Source organism: Mesocricetus auratus, unplaced genomic scaffold (assembly GCF_017639785.1).
Source record: "Mesocricetus auratus isolate SY011 unplaced genomic scaffold, BCM_Maur_2.0 Super-Scaffold_100027, whole genome shotgun sequence".
In the NCBI taxonomy this organism is placed as follows: Eukaryota; Metazoa; Chordata; class Mammalia; order Rodentia; family Cricetidae; genus Mesocricetus; species Mesocricetus auratus.
Genome location: NW_024429208.1, coordinates 4,223,233 through 4,243,454, shown reverse-complemented (window position 1 = coordinate 4,243,454; position 20,222 = coordinate 4,223,233). Strand labels below are relative to the sequence as shown.

General features: G+C 49.3%; 2 protein-coding genes across 4 annotated transcripts in view; one reads left to right on the top strand and one right to left on the bottom strand.

Annotated features, from left to right (window-relative positions):
• Anks1a (ankyrin repeat and sterile alpha motif domain containing 1A) overlaps positions 1-11,447 on the bottom strand; it is a 155,851-nt gene extending 144,404 nt beyond the window's left edge. The window contains 1 exon segment of the mRNA XM_013124329.3: positions 11,151-11,447. Within this exon segment, the coding sequence (XP_012979783.1) occupies positions 11,151-11,332 (182 nt within the window). The 5' untranslated portion in view covers positions 11,333-11,447.
• A 646-nt stretch (positions 11,448-12,093) lies between these two features.
• On the top strand, positions 12,094-19,846 carry Taf11 (TATA-box binding protein associated factor 11). 3 transcript variants are annotated; one of them, XM_013124298.2, is made up of 6 exons: positions 12,096-12,750; positions 12,826-13,180; positions 15,789-15,937; positions 17,852-17,939; positions 18,447-18,543; positions 19,331-19,846. In XM_013124298.2, the coding sequence occupies exons 2-6, from the start codon at positions 13,010-13,012 to the stop codon at positions 19,459-19,461; spliced, it is 636 nt and encodes a 211-aa protein (XP_012979752.1). In that variant the 5' UTR covers positions 12,096-12,750; positions 12,826-13,009; the 3' UTR covers positions 19,462-19,846. The 3 variants fall into 3 exon arrangements, with proteins under 3 accessions (XP_012979753.1, XP_012979752.1, XP_005084942.1); XM_013124299.2 differs by having other exon boundaries at positions 12,094-13,180; positions 19,462-19,846; XM_005084885.3 differs by having other exon boundaries at positions 12,096-13,180.
• Positions 19,847-20,222: the final 376 nt, after the last annotated feature.

The following is a 20,222-nucleotide window of genomic DNA, read 5'->3' as shown; positions in this document are numbered from 1 at the left end:
GCCTCTACAAATGCAAAGGCACATGAACCCCCACATGTACACAGGCACAATAATTTTTTAAGGAAAAAACCCAAGAAGCAAAAACCCTTGACTCCAGACAGAGCTGTGGCTTAGTGGTGAGGCTCTGCAGAGCACAGGCCTGATGGCCTGAGTTTTATTACTGGGTCTCACATTGTTCCCTGAGATATGACAGTAACAGACACCTTTAACCCCAGCCCACAGGAAGCAGAGGCAGACAGATCTCTGTGAGTCTGAGTCCAGCCTGGTCTACAGAGCTACACACAGTGAGACCCTGACTCAAAAGAACAAAAAGAAAAACGACAAAAGTTTTCCTTTGACCTATACACACAAATAAATAAATGCTGTAAAAATGTAAACTCTATGTTTATATAAAGGCAGCATTCTGAACATGAGAAGTCCTTGACAGCCATAGACCAGGCATTTCCTCCTATCTCAAGGACCCAAGAGACGGCAGGGGCCCAGAATTATTTTATAAGCGTTATCAATTTCAGTTGCACATTAATGAGTATGGCAGTGACTGAATACTCAATTTTCATCTGCCATTCTACTGAGTTTACAAATGTTACAAGGACAACTACAGTTGACAACCACTAAGTATTTGGAAACAGCTAGCAAGGCCAACACAAAACTGACAAATGTCATCAACACAGAGTGTATACATGCACTGATCTCAGACTGCACAAAACTGACAAATGTCATCAGCACAGAGTGTATGCATGCACTGATCTCAGACTGCACAAAACTGACAAATGTCATCAGCACAGAGTGTATGCATGCACTGATCTCAGACTGCACAAAACTGACAAATGTCATCAGCACAGAGTGTATGCATGCACTGATCTCAGACTGCACAAAACTGACAAATGTCATCAGCACAGAGTGTATGCATGCACTGATCTCAGACTGCTCCTCATAAATGTGCACAACGACTTTGCCAACTAAAAATAAAAACAAGGACTGAAGACCACTCAGTGGTTAAGAGTATTAGTTGTTCTTCCAGAGGGCCCAGGTTCTAGTCCCAACACCTACATAGTAGCTCACAACCATCTGTACTCACAGTTCTAGGGGATCTGACACCCTCTCTGGACTCTGCATTCATGCAGACAAAACACCTATGCACATAAAATGCAGATAAAAGAATCTTTAAAAAAATAAAAATAACATACTGTAACAATTTTTTCAAAGTTTTAAGCCTACCTACAAAGATATGCATCATACAGCTGTTCTAAGAGCAGATAACTAAAAAGAAATTCACATCTTACATCAGGCAGGGGGTTAAAGAAATGACAGTTTCGCTGGGTGTTGGTGGCGCACACCTTTAATCCCAGCACTCATGAGGCAGAGGCAGGCGGAACTCTGTGAGTTCGAGGTCAGCCTGGTCTGCAGAATGAGTTCCAGGACAGCCTCCAAACCAATACAGAGAAACCCTGTCTCGAGAAAAAAAAAAAAAAAAAAAAATGACAGCTTCTAAAACCATACCTATCACTAAGCCTTTCAAAAGAAGGCTGGAGAGTATAGAAAAAATGATTTTTCTTTTTCTTTTTGTTTTGTTTTGTTTTTCTGGCTGTCCTATAACTCCCAGAGATCCACCTTCCTCTGTTTCCTGAGTGCTGGGATCAGAGGGGTGTGTTGTCGCCACACCAGGCCACAGGGACATTTTCATAGGACATTATGTTAGGGTTTGACACGTGTTTACTAACAGAACAATGTCATTTCCATTTTTAAAAAAGATTTGCACAGAAAAAAATCCAAGTATGTACAGCACAATTGCAACCGTTACATCTATAGGTGGTAGGGTTATAATTTGTGTGTGTGTGTGTTCTTGTTTTGAGATTTTTCTACAACAAGGAAGGAGTCTACAGCCCCCAAATAAAATGAGCTCTAAGCCAAGCACAATGGCGCATGGCTTTAATCCCAGTGGCGGAGCTCTGTGAGTTCCAGGCCAGCCTGGTCTACACAGTGAGTTTCAGGACAGCCAGTCTACACAGTGAGACACTGTCTCAAAAAACAAAAACAAAAAACAAAAGAGCTATGAAATTTATTTTCTAAGTCAACAGCAAACCCTGCCTGCAACTGTGCAACTGGAGTGAAACTGCTTTGCCCGTCACGGTTAGTGTGAGCAGTCACAGGACCTACCGGGGAGACACACTGCTCTAGGTACGTCACAATCCCACTAAGGGGCTTAGATCACTCTCCCCATGTCTTGGTTGGGGTTTCTGTTGCTGTGACAAACACCATGACCAAGAGCAACTTGGGAAGGAGAGGGTGCATCTTAACTTACACTTCCATGTCACATTCCGTCATCCTGGGAAGTCAGTGCAGGAACCTGGGGTCAGGAACTGAAGCAGTGGCCATGGGGGTGGGGGGTTGGTGGAGGGGTTGGTAGGGATGTTGCTTACTGGCTTGCTCAACCTGTTTTCATATACAACCCAGGACCACCTGCCCAGGAGAGGTACCACCCACAGTGAGTTCAGCCCTCTCAGTCAAACAGCAGTCAAGAAAATGCTCCCAGGCTTGCCCACAGGCCAGTCTGATGGAGGCATTTTCTCAGGTGAGGTTCCCTTCCCAGTCATCTAGCCTGTGTCAGGCTGACATAAGAGCAGCCAGCACACTCCACAACCCCAAAGCTGCAGAGATTCTGAACATTAAGCAAGGGATTGAAGACCTGGCTGAGCTTTGTCACTCTGATGGGTGTTTTGGTTTGGTTTCTGAGACAAGGGTTTCTCTGCAGCTTTGGAGCCTGGAACCACCACCGCACGGCTGCCCCTCTGATGTTTTAAAGATTAGATTCCTGTGATGAGCATGGAAGTGCATGCCTTTAAACCCAGCACTCGGGAGACAGAGGCAGTCAGATCTCTGAACTTGAGGCCAGCCTGGTCTACAGAGTGAGTTGCAGGACAGCCAGGGCTACATAAAGTGACGGTGTTAGGGTGTGGGCTGTCAATTGAGAGTCCTCTCCTGTGTTTAAGAATCAGGAGCCAATATTGTCACTTACTGTGTGTTGTCACTTACTGTGTGTTGTCACTTACTGTACTACCAGCACTGTCCTTACAGTGTCAACCGTGAGAGACAAGTCCTTCACGAGCAGACTCGTGGGGACACCTGACTCCCGTGGACCATCCTAGCAGCTGCGGCGTATTAACCTCTGACTGTGTGCATGGTCCTAGCAGCCCAAGTCTATTAACCCCGGGTGCGTGCTAGGCCGTACATGCCTTGCATATTTGATTCGGCTCACCTGATGTTAGAGAGGAGACCAGGCCCCTACCTAGGAGGAAGAGATAAGCTTGGAGAAGCTTTAGTCATGAGCTGTAGTGACTGATGTCCTGAACTCCAGGGCAGCAGCCTGAAGGCAGCTGAGTCTCCTAGGTCACATCCGTCCCTATAGGCTCAGTAACTGCAGTGACAGGGCCAACACAGCTGGTTTTAAGACAGACAACTGACTTATTTAAAAAAAAAACTTTTGATTTGTAAACTAAATGAACTTTATCTATAAATTACTGAGGAAGGATAAATTGGAAGCCCTACTGTATAATTTCTTGTGCTGCTACCACTAACCCTAACCACACCAAAATTATTTGAGGATGTGCTATGGATGCAACATATTCCACGATATAATTTTCTACACCACAGAAAATCTCCCCATAGTCTTTTGGAAATCGATGTGGGAAACCTTTTCCTGGGGCACTCCAGAAAGGAGCTCTTGCTCCTATCCACCAGGGAGAGTGGCTTCCAAAGACAAGCCCTCGACTGTCTACTTTGGGGGTTTCCTTGGTGCCTAGGCAGAAATGACCCCCGCCTCCCTTCTTGGAAACCCAAATCCAAAGCTGTTTGGGGTGAGCAAACTCAGGGAGAGGACTGAAGGGTTTTTTCTGGAGAAGATGCAACGTCTACTAGTCCCTGAGCTCTTGTGACAAGTGGGCAGGCTCAGGCTGACAAAGCACCTCATAATACAAGGCTCTGTAACTAATGTAGTAAAAACTGGACTCAACTGGGGAATTGGAAGAAAGGGGAGCATAGACTTACTAAATACATAAACCGTCTTCTGCTACACATAACATCCTACTCACTTAAGAATGACACACTCAGACAGGCAGTGGTGTTACACACCTTTAATCCCAGCACACAGGAGCAGAGGCAGGCCAATCTCTGAGTTCCAGGCCAGCCTGGTCTACAAAGCTAGTTCCAGGATTGCCAAGGCTAAACTGAGAAACCCTGTCTCGAAAAACAAAACAAACAAACAAAAGGAGTGGCGCTCTATAGATTGTTTTTCCTCCTAGCAAAGACCTAAGTCAAGTCTAGACTTGACAGTCACCAGCAAACTCCAGCTCTGACTCCATTCTGAAGCCAAGGTCCTGGATATGAAGCAACACACTACCAGGATGGCTACCTTGTTTTCTTTTTGCTTTGTTGTTTTGAACAAAGTAACCACTCTCCTTTAGAGACACTCGTAACATTTGGCAATTCCAAAATTAAGGAAGAGGGCTTCCAGATAACAAAAATCATGCTTTAAAAAAAAGTATCCTAAAAAGTTCTTGGAACTGGAAAGACGGCTCAGTCATTGAGAAGGTCGGTTGTTATGGTGGAGAATGTGGAGAGCCTGGGTTCAGTTCCCAGCATACATACAGTGGCTCACAACCACTGGTGACTCCAGCTCTGGGGGAATCCTACACCCTCTTCTGACCTGCACTGGGAAAAGGGAGGCACACACTGCGCAGACACACGCAGGCAGCACACTCATACATTGAGTTCTTTACGAACTGGTTGGCTGGGGCTGTAGCTCGAGGCAGCCCTTGCCTCACACATGCACTGCCCTGGATTCAAGGTCACCCTAGCACCTGGAACAGACTTTCTAATGAGGACAGCTTAGTGAAAGATCCAGAGGGGCGGGGCGCTATCCTAGAGGATGGCTATGTCCAGTTTATACCGTGGGTTTCATTTGTTTTTATTTGGGGGTCTCTCTTTTGTTTGCCTTTGTGTTAGTCAACTTAAATCAGGCAAACTCACAAAATCATTCCACATTACTCGTTCTGCAGTCTTACACGTGCTTTAGGATGTTAAAACCATTTCAGGTCATTTGTGGTATCTTCTCCTTGTTTATTTTTTTTCACAAGAAGACAGAGTAAAGAGCTTAAAACTACATCTGCTGGTACTGTCCAGATTGCCCTGAGCTGTGACAAAGTCTCTTCCTGACCACCAACTGACTTTATCCCCCTACATCACACACACACACACACACACACACACACACACGCACGCACGCACGCACGCACGCACGCACAGGCACACACACCTCACTTCAATTTTCCTTTCACATGCACCAATTCCTGGCTCAGGACTCAACTTACAGCTCTAAGCCATTACCTGATAAGTTTCTTCTCATGTTTCATATTCTCTGACCTTTTGACCTTTCAACCTAACTCTTACTGTATTCTCAGACATAAATTGCTTTCCTGGAAATCAGCAGTTTCACAGTAAACACAGTCAACTCCACTTCAGGAAAATCTCACGTGCTATGTGCTTGCGGCTAAAAGCACCCTGAGTAGGAAAGTTTAATGGCTGTCTTGTCCCCAGTTCTCAAGCTACGGTGTACATCTAGAAACAGAAAATGCGCCTATACCATACAAAATATACTCCATGCAGCGCAGGACCCCCATAGCACTGGACACTTTGGAGGACTATCTAATCTACTGATCATTAGTAAAGCAGCAGCATTATACTGGCATCACTTGGACAGAAATTAAACATCTACTGAGCATAATCTAGTGAAAACTCATCGTCAGTAGCACTTGCTTAAACGTAACGCGATCATGCTCTGGGCCTGCTCAGGTGTGGAGAGATCCTAACCCCTATATCCACAGCCTGGAACGACTAAGGGGTGGGCACAAACATTGGCTACATTCTCCGTTTTGTCAGATTGTCAGAGTATGCTATACTACTACACCTCTATAAGCAAGCTGTGCACACAGCGAGAAGGGCTAATGCTGTATGTTAGCGTTGAGATAAATTTCACAGTGAATCTAGCAATCGCTTGGCCCGGAACAAAGCGGATGACAGGTAAAACATTTAATGAATGGCATTCACATGTCTGCCTAAGCAAGTCCACACCCTTACTGGCAGCTTCTAATCTGTCACCACTCAGAGAAGGGACCACCAGGCGTGAAAGCGCTTAAAATGTGTCTGAGCAGGGGCCCAGTGGAACATGCCCATAACATACCAGCACCTGGAACTTGGAAGATGGAAAGTTCAAAGCCGGCCCTGACTACATTAGACCCCGTCTCTAAAACGAATGAATAAACTTAAAACTCATCCTGCTTCCCACAGTGCAACATGATGACTGTGGGATTAGCTGGGCGCACAGGATGCTCTAGGGGCCGGGGCACAATGTGCTCACTGCGCTTATAACCCAGGCAGCGTCCATATGGCAGGTGATATTAATCCTCTTCCTTAACAGAGAGTGGGGACCAAAGGGGCTAACCTCTACAAGTCAAGTGTCCCGCCAGTGGCGGCAGCAGACTGTGGATTCAGACAGCCTGACTCCTTCGCTGACTTCAGTCTAGTGCAGTAAGGGACTGTGCAAGCGCGGGAGCCGGAGGACGCGGTGTCCGTGCGTGCTTTTCTAGGGGTCTTCTTGGCATTATGGTTCAGTTTCGCTCTTCAGTGAGTGGGGACTGCAGCATGGACTGCAGCATGAGAACATCACGGGGACGGGCTGTCTGTGTGGGGGCTTCTAGTACAGTCATAAGCAGCTTGGGGAGGAGAGGGATCATTTCAGCTGAGAACTCTCGGGTCACACACACTCGATCACTGAAGGAAGTTGGGGTAGGAACTTGAGGCAGGAGCGTGGAGACAGAAACAGAAGCAGAAGCCAGGGAGGAACTCTGCTTACTGGGTTACTCCGTATGGCTTCTTAGACCTTCCAGGGTGGCACTGCTCACTATGGTTCCTCCCACATCACTCCGGAGGCCTTTTCTCAATTGGGGGTCCCTTCTCTCAGATGACCCCAGCGTGTATCAGCAAACAGACTAAAGAGATGAGCTGTGCAAGGCAGGCAAGTAAAGGACGGGGCAGTGACTACTATACATTACGGTCAGGATGTGTGAGGTTAAGACCCGAGTAGAAGATGACTCTTAAGACACAAGGCATGCGAGGAGCAAAGGGAGAATCCTCTAACTTCAGAATATACAAAAGGGGGCGGGGGAGGATAGCTCATCTGGTAAAGTGCTTGTCCTACAGGCATGAGGACCCAAGTTCAAGTCCCCAGAATTCATATAAAAATGCCAGGAATGGTGGTGTCAGCTTGTAAGTCCAGGGCTGGGAAGAAGGAAACAAGAAGAATCCTGAGAGACAGTCCCTCGAAAGGGGGCAGGCAGCACCTAAAGTAATGACATCCAAGGTTGACCCCTGGCTCCCACATATGTACACCTGCAGCCCCATGTACACACACACAAAGAATACATACAAAATCTTTGTGGAATGAACAGTACGGGGTCATAATACAGGAAGAAACAAACACACACCTGATTTTCAACACTGCAGCCATAAGCTCCTCAAACTGCCAGGGAAAGGTAGGCTACGGGGCGCAGCACTAATGAGCTAGGATGTTCGAGTTGATGAAAGCCAAGACACCAAGCTAGGAGTCCACAGCTTCCAATAAGAACTCGGATCCTGGCATGAGAAAGGCTGGGTAGATAGGGGACTCCCCTCCACCATCTCCAAACCTGCAGAGGGGACATGCTGACCTAGTGGTTATTTAAACGCATGGCCTCGACCTCTTCTGGCAGGTTAACCAGAGTCATCCCTAATTAATGACACACCCAGTGTAACAAGGGCCTAAATGCCCTCCCTGTCTCTAAGAGTCTCAAGCGTGGGAGACTGGGAAGCTCACAGACATCTGTACCTCCTCTAGACACAGGAGCCAATGAGGAGGCCAGCAGCTCTGTGACCCTACGGAAGGGAGACACCACTCATGCTTCATGGCAGAAACTGGAAACATCAGCAGGAAACCCAAACCAAAACCACCGTGCTCAACAGACCTCACAGTCCTGCTCAACTGCATGGCCGCTAGGCCTCAGCCACGTCACAGCTGCCTCTGAGGGATCACCAATGGGAAAGAACGTGGCCTGTATTTGAGGGAAGACATGAGTCTTTACTCCTCCAACAGAACGGTCTGGGGGTTGGGGCATTCCGGGCAAACCTCCAAGTATGACATCATCAGTTCATCAGAGGGGCTTCCACGCTTGTGTAGTTTTCCCTTACCTCTCAGACATCAAAAGTGCAGGATGTCAAAAACAGTGCAGGTGGAATTTAAAAACAGGCCTGGTGATGCACATTTTCAATGCCAGTACTTGGGAGGCAGAGGGCAGGCAGATTTCTGCTAGTTAAAGGCCAGCCTGGCCTATAGAACAAGTTTCAGGCCAGCAAAGGCTACATAGTGAGACACTGTCCAAAAAAAAAGAAGAAGAAAGGAAAAGAAAAAAATGAATTCAATGTTTATTTGCTAAACACCTGTGTACTGGCTGGTTTTATGTAAACTCGACACAGACTAGAGTCATCAGAGAGGAGAGAGCCTCGATTGAGAAAATGCCTCCATAGGATCTGACTATAGGGCATTTTCTCAATTAGTGATTGATGGGGGAGGGCCCAGCCCATTGTGAGTGATGCCATCCCTGGGCTGGTAGTCCTGGGTTCTATAAGAAAGCAGGCTGAGCCGGGCGGTGGTGGCGCACGCCTTTGATCCCAGCACTCGGGAGGCAGAGGCAGGCGGATCTCTGTGAGTTCGAGGCCAGCCTGGTCTACAGAGCAAGTTCCAGGACAGCCTCAAAAACAATGCAGAGAAACCCTGTCTCGGAAAAAAAAAGAAAGCAGTCTGACCTGGATGAAATGACAGTCACTGGAGATCCACCATGGAGGATCAGAGTGGAGATTGGGTGGGGGACTGGGGGACCTGGTGGGGCGGGCAGGGGAGGAGGGGAGGGAGAAGGAGGTGGGATTGACATGTGAAACAAGCTTGTTTCTAACTTAAATTAAGAAAGAAAGAAAGAAAGGAAGGAAGAAAGAAGGAAAGAAAGAAAGGAGGAAAGAAAGGAAGCAGCAGGCTGAGCAAACCAGTAAACAGCTCATGGCCTCTGCATCAGCTCCTGCCTCCAGGTTCCTGCCCTGTTTGAGTTCCTGTCCTGACGTCCTTCAGTGATAGACTACAATGTGAAATGCAAGCCATTAAATAAACTCTCTCCTCCCCAAGTTGCTTTTGGCCACCGGGTTTGATCACAGCAACAGCAACCGTGACTAGCAGAACCTGCGATTCTGCCTCCAGGCACCAGCATAGGAGCTGAGAACCCAAGTGAAGCCTGTCAATAGAGAGGCAACAGTGCGCCGACCCACTCTTACTTACCCATAAGTGGTGCAACTACTCAAGATCCCAAGCAGGAAATGCCCCAAGTGACCCACCAACACCAGCGAGTCTCCTTTCTGTGGCCCTGAGCAGAGTGTGCTTACCCGGAACCTTCTCACCGACACACGAGCGAGCGATCAACGTCAGCCTCAGTACCCCTTCCCCTGAGGTTCTGACTTCCAACCCATCCCAAAGAGATGTCTGTACTCTCAGGTACCAACCGCCAACAGCTGAGGACCGCCACTGATTTCTTTAGAGATGGAGGCTCCCCTCAGGTACCAACCGCCAACAGTGAGGACAGTCCAGTCACTGATTTAGAGACTGAGGCTCCCCTCAGGGGAGCTTGTTCAGCAGACAGGAGCCCCTGGATTTTTATCGCCCATGTTTAGAGGGAGGAAAGAAAACAAGCAGAAAGGCCAGCAGGGCTGTGTGTGAGGGTGACCCTAGTCCTGGGGAGGCAGAGGCAGGGGAGTCCCTGGGACTTGCTGGCCAGCCAGTCCGGCACAATCAGCAAACTCCAGGTCTGGTGAGGGACACGGGCTCAAAGAAAGAAGAAAGAAGATGGACAGCAATTGAAGGAGACACCCAATGTCAACTTCTAGACTCCATCATGAGCACACACCAAAAAATGACCATTCTCCGATGAGTACTTATATCTACTCAGCAAATCTTGAGTGCCTACTACGAGCCAGTACCGTCCAAGGGACCAGGGGAATCGCAGCCAACAGAACGGGGTTTTTCTTCCCCAAAGGACAGGGTTCTTCTGCAGGGCTTTTTAACATCTCCCTGAAAAGATCAGGGTCGGTACTCAGCACCGAATGCCAGACTGTTTGTGGGGGCCCTGGGTTTCTTCCGCCCGAGCGCTACAAGCTCACGCAAACTGAAGAAGGTCCATAAATTCACAGGGAACAGAAGCTAACGAGGCCGCTTCTAAGCGAACTTCCACTTCTTAAAAACCTCAAAAGAACAAGGAAGGAAAAGAAAACAGCCACGAAAGCGCTGCTGAACCAACACATTTTACACACTCTGACAAAGCATTCCACTCCCCCCTGTAAGCCACAAAGAGCGGCCCCCCACCCCAAGCCTTGCAGCCCCGGATTCAAGTGCCTAACAGATCTCAGAAAGTCAAAACGCACCTCAGTTTCCTAACAAGTCTGTCCAAACCCTGCTTTCTTACCGAGTAAGTCCCTAGGGGGGAAAACGAGCATATGCCACTCGGACGAACCCAGCGAGAGTGACTACAAGGAAACCGACGACAAATCGAGCTTCAGGCACCAGAGAGGCTCAAAGCCTGAGCACCTCGTGCGCGATCAATGCAGAAGCAATTTTAAAAACAAACAAAAGCCGGGACCCGCACAGCACAGCCCGGCGGAGCGCTCGTTCCAAGTTGCAACGAGAAGGAAACGAGGCGAGTGTGCTCCGGGGTGGTCGCCAGGCTCTCTCTGCACGGCGTGGGAGTTCCTGCAGGATGTGAGAAGGATCCCGCGAACTCGGTCTGCTTCTTCGGTGGCTTTTGTGAGAGGCGACAGCTGGCACCCCACGGCGGGCGAGGGGGACGCCGGGCTGTGCCATGCGGCGCGGGCTGCCACCCGGGCAACTCCCCCCATTCTCCGCAGCCGCCGCGCCAGACGCGAGAGAGCCCGGCCTGCGCCCGCGCGCGCGCGCCCCGGGAGCCGCCACCTCTCCGGGGGGAGCCCGCGCCGTCCAGGCTGCGAGCCGCGCCGCCGCGCGCACTCACCTCAGCAGACTGGAAAGCGGGTGGCTGGAAGAGCCGAGGCCGCCGCCCCCGGAGCCGCCGCCGCCGCCGGAGCCGCCGCCGCCGCCGAAGCCGGAGGAGAGCCGCTTCCCGGACAGCAGCTTCTCCACGGCCGGGAGGTGCCCGGTGCGGGCCGCCTCCAGCAGCTCCTGCTCCTTCCCCATCCCCAGGACCGCCACTCCTCGGACCCCCGCCCGGGGCCACGCAGAGCCTGCCGCAGCTCCCAAACTTTCCGTCTCCGGGCAACGCACCCCTCAAACCGGCCGGGGACGCCACCCCCTCTACACCCCCCCCCCGCCTCCTCGGCCTCTCCCCCTTCCCGCGGCGCGTCACTTCCGGGATCCGGCGTCACGCGTCACCGCGCCCCCGCGCCCCGCCTCCTTGCCCACCTAGTGGGCGGGGCTCCGCGCCGCGGTGCAGGTGACGGAGCCGAGCCGAGCCGAGCCGGGCGGAGATGGGGGTCCACGCCCAGCGCGCCCGCCCCTTCAACAGGTGGCAGATGACACACCTGGGGGAGCCTCCTGACGTGCTGGCCTGCCCAAAGGTTTGGGGACCTCGTGGGACTGGGAAGCGCATCGTTTGTTCCGGCGCTGCAGAAACAAAAGAGAAATTCGGTAACGCCGCGCCTACGCTCACAATCCCATTCAGGACTTGTAGGGAATAGGCGCGGAGACTAGACCCAGGCGTGAAAAATCCCGCCCTCTGGTGCCGCCTTGAGGGAAGGCCGGAGCGCGGCCAGACAGCGGTTAAAGGGGACGGCGGCCCCCGCCGCCCAGCGCTCGAGCGGGAGGCAGAAGCGGGCGCAGCCCTGCGAGCGTAAGGCCAGCCCGGCCTGCATTCAGAGCAAGTCCCAGGCCAGCCGGGGCTGCGTAGCGAGGCTGTCTCAGAAAGGGGGCGGTGGCTGGAGGGGGGCGTGGGGCTAAGACCACCGGGGTCGGATCCCTATCACCTACAGTCGGTAACGCCAGCTCTAGCGGATCCGACACCCTGCTCTGGCCTCCCGGGGCGCTGCGAACGCCTGTGGTGCGCAGACGTACGCGCAGCTAAAAACACACATGCATATGAAAGAACTTAAAAGGAAAAAGAACAACTTTTTTTTTTGTTTCCCCTCGCTCCGTCCTTAACGGCTTCAGTGAAGTGATTAGAAGAGACCTCCCTCCTAGTTGTCATGAGAGTAACCACACGTGCTTTTCAAGTCACATTGGGAAAACCAGTCGCGGTATTGAGGATTGGCGGGACTGGATAAAAACAAACATGTGATTGAGTCGAGGCAGGGGGCGGGTAATTGAGGCGCAGGGCGAGAGCGCTGCAAACACTCTGCTGCTGGAGTCGGCGAGGGAGAGCCACAGCCATTCCCGGGTGAGCACAAGCCCGCGGTCTCGGTTCTTTCGAAAAAGACGAGGTCGGCTCCCGGCCGGAAGTTGTTCTGTCCAAGGCAGCAGCGTTTCTTTGACGCCGGCAAGCCCCGGGACCGCGTTTTCATCCCGTTCCGCGACTGTGCCCCGGAGTCAGGGCAACGAAGGATTGACTGGCATTGCGTTGCCATGAAGGAAAAGAAAAGGAAGCCTCTCGGCAAACGAATGTACGCTCTTTCAGAAGCTCTGCTTCCCTAAGGCGGACGATGCACACTTCTAAGTTTTCTTTCTCGTTAAACCAGACGCGGTTTGAAACGAATCCCCCTGAGCTAGCAACGCACTTCTGGAAATGGCCCCTCCGAGGAGCCGTGGGTGACGTCATCGCGGCGCGACGACCAGCCGTCCGCCCCGGTTCCGCGGTCCGGCTAGCGGTCCGGCTCCTTCACCTGGCGGTGCTGCCGCCACCTCTGTCTTGCTCCTGCCGCGATGGACAACCCCGGGGAGTCGCCCTCGGACAAAGGCGGAGAGCCGGGGGAGTCGGAGGAGATGAGGGCTCCTCCAGGGGCCCCGGCGGCCGCCGACCCCGAGGGACTCCCCGAGGAAACGGACGGAGACGGAGACGCGGAGCTGAAAGAGGCGGCGGCGGAGGAGAGCGAGGTAGGCGCGGGGCCGCGCTGATCCGGCTGGAGGGACGCCCGGGTGGCGCTGCTGTCTGCCGCAGCCTCGAGGGCCAGGGGAGAGCACGGGGGACGTGCAGGTGCTGCTTTGGTTCCGGGCCGCGCAGTCTGCACGGAGCCAGTGCCTCGGATGCTCGATCCCAGGGGTCCCGGGGCCTCACTAAGACTCATCATCTGTGCGGCTTCCGAAGCTGGGCTTCGCTGCCTGCTCGAGCCTCAGTGTTCCTTTCTGCAGGCAAAATCTCGGGAGTTCTAGAGCTGGGATCGACTTTGAGAGATCGTGGAGCGAACAGTAGATAGGATGGAAGTGGGCTTTCTAAACGTAACCGTCTCAAAATGCCTCAAGGAATAACTTCTAGGAAAAAGAAAATGTAGCAAAACTTTACAGGATTTTTGCTCTTTTCTTCGTGAGAAGCGTTGCCCTAACACAGACTGGTCCTGAGCTTGTGACCCTCCTGTCACAGGTCAGCAGCAAAACTGTTTTCAGAAAAGAAAAAAATTGTTTTTAAGCTGAAATGTCTCATGCAGGTAGCTGAAGTAGAAGGAATAGATTCCAAGACTTAATGAGCTACAAAATGAGACCTGCTTCTATTCCAGCTCCACAGAAAGGAGGAAAGTTAAGGACAAATAAATTTGAAAATCTGAACCGGGCGTAATCCCAGCACTCGGGAGGCAGAAGCAGGGGGATCTCTGTGAGTTCAAGGCCAGCCTGGTCTACAGAGCAAGTGCCAGGATAGGCTCCAAAACTACACGGGGAAACTCTATCTCAGAATAAATAAATAAATAAATAAATTTGAAAATCTGGAACACAGAGGTTAGAAAAAGTGTGTAGATCAGTAACGGAAAAGAAGATGAAAGGATTAAGTTTTGATGTATTAAGATTCCATAATCTGTTCACGACACTACACCTGTCATCAGTAAAACTGGAATACTTACTTGGGGAGAAATGTAAATAACAAACATCTCAAACAGATTTTATCAGAGGGCAGGCCAAATGGCTCAGCGGGTAAAGGTGCTTGCCACAAAACCCTGGGGAATGGAGTTTGATGCCCAGAACCCACATAAAGACACAAGAGAACCAACTCCACAAAATTGCTCTGTGATCAACACTTGCAAGTCCACACACATTATGCATGAATGTGCATAATGATTTTAAATTTGGGATATTAAGAATTTTTTATTGTTCCGGGCGTTGGTGGCGCACGCCTTTAATCCCAGCACTAGGGAGGCAAAGACAGGCGGATCTCTGTGAGTTAGAGGCCAGCCTGGTCTACAAAGCGAGTTCCAGGACAGCTTCCAAGACAATACAGAGAAACCCTGTCCCTTGGGGAAAAAAAAAGAATTTTTTATTGTATGGATGTTTTTTGCCTTTGTGTATGGGTGCTTGCCATATATGTGCCTGGTCCCTGTGGAAGTCAGAAGAAGGCATCAGATCCCCTGAACCGAGTTACAGATGACTGTGAGCTGTCATGTTGGTCATCGAACCTGGATCCTCTGCAAGAGCAGCCAATGCTCTTTCTTAACCTCTGAGCCATCTCTCATTTATTTATTTGTTTGTATGTTTATGTTTTTTGGCTTTTCGAGACCGGGTTTCTCTGTGGCTTTGGAGGCTGTCCTGGAGCTCACTCTGTAGACCAGGCTGGCCTCGAACTCACAGAGATCCTCCTGCCTTTGCCTCCCAAGTGCTGGGATTAAAGGCGTGCGCCACCAACGCCCATTGCCATCTCAGTTTTGATTTAAACTCAGTATGGTGACAATTCCAGCAAGGAGGCTGAGGCAGGACAATTTCCACAATTTGGAGATTGGGAGTATTGGGCCACCAGCCTAAGCTACAAAATGAGATGTCTTAAATTACAAAAGAAAAAAGTTTCCAAACTGGTGTGGTGGCAGAGACCTTTAAGGTGGATTTCCAGAAGGTCGGCCTGGTCTACATAGTCAATTCCAGGACAGCCATCTCAAAAAAAAAAAGTTTCTAGTGTAGTAATGGGAAGGGTAGTATCTTATGATCCAGTAGAGGAAGAGTCAGAACACACACACAGCACAGAATGGTGAACCCAAGACAGAAATGCTGTTGGATGGAGAACTGTGCTGACTTCTGTAGGATGAGGGTGGAGGAGTGGTGATTTGGCTCTTTGGTGTTATTCCCTTACTTTGGTAAACAGATACAGGACCTCTATGTGATCATGGTCATATGGAAAACTGGATTATCCATTTTCTTCTTCAGCTGAGCTATAGTCTTCCTTTAGGAGACAGACAGCCTCTTAATGATGATGGTATAGGTAATGCCTAGAGCCAGACAGCTCCTGTAGAAACGGATTTGCTGCTGTGAAAAGGGGGGCTGACTTTGCCCAAGCCCAAAAAGTGTGCCAAATATGTAATAAGTTTCAGCCGGGCATTGGTGGTGCATGCCTTTAATCCCAGCACTCGGGAGGCAGAGGCAGGCGGATCTCTGTGAGTTCGAGACCAGCCTGGACTACCAAGTGAGTTCCAGGACAGCCTCCAAAGCCACAGAGAAACCCTGTCTCGAAAAACCAAAAAAAAAAAAAAAAAAAAAAAAAAAAGTAATGAGTTTCTGTCCATCTTCCCAGCTCAAGAGTCAGGATGTCTCAGACTTGTCAGCGGTTGAGAGGGAAGACTCGTCATTGCTTACTCCTGCAGCCAAAAAGCTGAGACTGGACACCAAAGAGAAGAGAGAGAAGAAGCAGAAAGTGGACGAAGATGAGATTCAGAAGATGCAGTGAGTCTTCTAACTGTCCCTTTTGGGGTCCTACCTCAGCTCTGCACTCACTCTCACTTGCTTTCTGTTGGTTTTTTAGACGGGTCTCATGGCCTCCTGATCCTCCTGCCTCAGCCTCCCTTGTGAGAGATTACAGGCATGAGCCACTATGCCTGGATACAATTCCAGGCCAGCAAGCTGCCTTATGACCTGAGTTTGCTCCTGGGAAACCACGTGGTGGAAGGACAAAACCAGTTCCTGGGAATGTCCTTTGACTTCCAAACATAGGCATACACACAAAATAAAATAAAAGCGTAAATGTGAGGATGTTAAATAATTTGTTTTAAATACTACATTTGGTCAGTGTTTCCCATATCAGTAATTATACATCAAAATCATCATTTTTCTTCAAAAAACTTGATTTTATTTTGTGGTTGCAATAATATGGGCTCATTGCAGATAATTCAGAATACCAAAAAAAAAAAAATTGCCCAAAATCCAGCTGCTGAATCTTATTCTAAGAATGTATATCTAGGTATGTCTGTGTGTGTAATATCTTCATAGATATTTGTGTTTCCTGGTTGTGCTGCATCTCATCTATGTGTGAATCAAATCAACCTCTTTACCTATTCTATTCTAGGTAGAGTTTTTAAAACACACTTTTTTAACAACACTGTTACATCTTTGGACATACCTCTGCATCACATCCATTTCTAAGATAAACCAGCCGTATAAACACTAGTTTCAAAGGCTTTTCAGCATATCTCCAGGTTTATGAAAATGGTGATCTTGTTTTAGCTGATCATTTCAAGTTCCTTGATTAATACTTAAGGTTCATTTTTCTTCTCCATCTTGATTTGCCATTGGTATTTCTGTGAATTTCCTGTTTTGGTTCAGCCATCTGTTTATTTAAGAGTGAATTGTAAAGAACACAGGGGCTGGAGAGACTGCTCACAAGTTAAGAGATGTCTGCGCTGGTGTGGGCCAGTAAGGTCCCGGCACTCACATCAAGCTGCTCACAAATGCCTGTAACTTGTCCCAAAGGACCTGGTACTCCCCTCTGACGTCTGCACGCACCTGTACACACATGCGCACTGACACACACAAGCAAACATACACAGATAAGTTTTAAAAGAGAACAGATACAGCCCAGCACATAGGGCACTGGCCAGCAAGCCTGACAACACCAGTTCGATCCCCATGACCTGCGTGGTGGAAGGAGAGACCTGCTTACCTCAGTTGTCTCTCCTGTGTCCCCACACCTGCACACACCATACAGGCATAGCAGATAGACTCTGAAACTGTTGGGGCTGAGGCTACCACAGATTGCCTGCAGAGTGTGCAGGAAGCCCCGTGGCTGATGCAGCACTGAGTAAAACCAGGTGTGGTGGCATATCTGTAATCCCACCCTCTGGAAGGTGGCCCAAGGATCAGAAGTTTAAGTTCATCCTTGGTAACGTCAAGTTTGAGGCTAGCCTGAGTTATATCACATCTCAAAATTTTTCTGAAGAATATACATGTTTTGATGTTTCCCTGTAAACTTAATATTGAAGAACCCTGATTGGAACAGAGACTTCTGTACTAAGTGTTTACCAGCAGTGTGAAGTACAGTCAGCACAGGGTACAGTATTTTGTCCTCACACTGCTATACGCAAGATGTGCTCCTGTAGCTGCAGATGACCTCCACTCCTGAGCAGGCATGCGTCAACACACCCAGGAAAGGAAAGTGGGTTTCCTTTCTCTCTCCCAAGTCCCTCGGAATGGAAATGCTCTGTAGCCATTCCTCAGGAGCACCAGGCCTAAAACCCACCTACTCCTTGAAAACCCACCTTCTCCTTGAAAACCCACCTACTCCTTGAAACATATTTTTTTGTTGATTTACTGTTTTAGTATTCAATCTCATTAACCAACTTAATTACCTGAATCTTTGTCTAGAATCCTGGTCTCTTCTTTTTCTGAGGAGCAGCTGAACCGTTATGAAATGTATCGCCGGTCAGCTTTCCCTAAGGCAGCCATTAAAAGGGTAAGGATTCGCTGCCCAGTGTGTTCCCTCCCCACCATGTTAGGAAGATGCTAGATGGCACAGCTGTGTCTTCAGCACCTCAAGTGAGGCCATGTTAATCAGAAGGGAGGATAACGTCACCTCTCATCTGGCCAATTCCAGCCTTGTATGCCACGGGTAGCAAGACACGGCACACATTAATCTTTGGGTTTTTCTGTTTTGACTGTTTTATTTTTTATTGATGTATCTGTGAGTATGTACCACATGTCTGGGTGCCCATGAAAGCCAGAAAAGGCATCAGCTCCCCTTGACTGGGTGGTTGTGAGCCACCCAATGTGGATGCTGGAACTGAACTCTAGTCCTCTGAAAGAGCAGCCAGCACTCGGAACTGAGACATCTTTCCAGTCCCAGATCCGTATTTCGATGGCCTGTCTTAGCACACAGCCTTCATTGTGGCATGGACTTGCACTATATTCCAAAGCCAGTCGCTAACTGTCTTAACACAGCCTTTCTCTGTCTTCCTTCAAGCTGATCCAGTCCATCACTGGAACTTCTGTGTCCCAGAATGTTGTGATTGCCATGTCCGGTATTTCTAAAGTTTTTGTGGGGGAGGTAGTAGAAGAAGGTGAGTATTGTTGCTTACACAACATACATTGCTCTTGTGGGGATCTTACTTTCAGGTGTTTTGTTTTTTGGGTTTTTTGGGGGTTTTTTTGTTTTATTTTATTATTATTATTATTATTTATTTTTTTTGAGACAGGGTTTCTCTGTATTGTTTCGAGGCTGTCCTGGAACTCGCTCTGTAGACCAGGCCTGCCTCTGCCTCTCGAGTGCTGGGATCAAAGGCGTGAGCCACCAACACCCAGCTGTCTTACTCTCAAGATTCTCTACACCAGGGAATTTTAGGGTCTGTGGGAGTTTCCAGCCATACTAGAAGTTGGTCCTGAAGGGAGCCTCGCCTTGAGAGCATGGCTGTTCTTGTAATTTTTATCACTGGGTGGGTGGGGGTAGGGGATGGGGATTAGACGTCTAGGAAATCCCTTGTCTTAGCCCAGGGTGACGAAAACAGTTGTGCTTTTCCTCAGCAGACCTTGCTTCTGCTGTTGAGGGTAAGAAGACAAGCAGTGCCCTGCTCCTGCTAGCAATGCCCCACTGGGAGCTTTTCCTCCAGCAGGTAGAGTCTGGCTGCTTCTCAGTGCTCGTCTCTAGCCTGTGATGCCACTTTCCCTCCTTAAACTGTGACACAGTCCCTGTGGGGATAACTAAAGCCAGCGTGACAGACCTTACAACATTTTCTTAAGGAAAAACATCTGTTTATTTCACTGGCAAGTTTCACAAAGCCAGACTTAAACAACTTGGGTTGCGATTAGAAAGTCGTGTGCTAACAGTGCTGTCTCCTCTCCCCACACTAGCCCTGGATGTGTGTGAGAAGTGGGGAGAGACGCCCCCACTGCAGCCCAAACACATGCGGGAGGCGGTGCGGAGACTGAAGTCCAAGGGGCAAATCCCCAGCTCTAAGCACAAGAAAATCGTCTTCTTCTAGATCTGATCTAGGAGCGGCAGACCTCTTCTCAGTCGGGCTGCTGCACCGGTGCTTTGTTGTCGGGACGCCAAGGACCCATGACGATTTTAATGTCTGTCACACCCGTAAGGCACGCCAGGAAGAAATACAAAGACAACTCAGGTGGCTTCACTTTGAAGCCTAAAGTTGCTAAGACACAAGTTGTTTCTTGCCTCTGGCTTTCAGAAACTTAGAAACTTGGGATCATCTGCCATGAAGACAGTCACAAGGGTAAAATACTTCCTGCTGTCTGACATTTCAGATTCTCCTGTGGATTTTGTGAGTTATCAACCTGGGTGGAAAAGTTAATTTATTACAGGCAAAATTCATCATTCTTCTAGTGTCTAAATAAAATTAACTAGTCTTAGTGTTTTCATTTTGGTTTTTGGAGACAGGGTTTCACCACATTTCTCTAGCTGGTATGGAACTCACTATGTAGAACAGGCTGGCCTTGAACTCACAAGAGATCCTCCTGCCTCTATCTCCTGAGTGCTGAGATTAAAGACATGCACTAATACCCCTTGTGTATTAAACAGATTGTGACTATGTAGCTCTGGTTGTCCTGGAACTCACTATGTAGAGAGCAGGGTGACCTCAAAGTCACAGAATGCCGAGCCTGGTGCTAGTCTTTGATTTTTCTTTGTGAGGTTTTTTTTTTTTGGTGTGGGGGGGTTGGTTTGGTTTTTTTGAGACAAGGTTTCTCTGTAGCTTTAGAGCCTGGAACTCGATTTGAAGACCAGGCT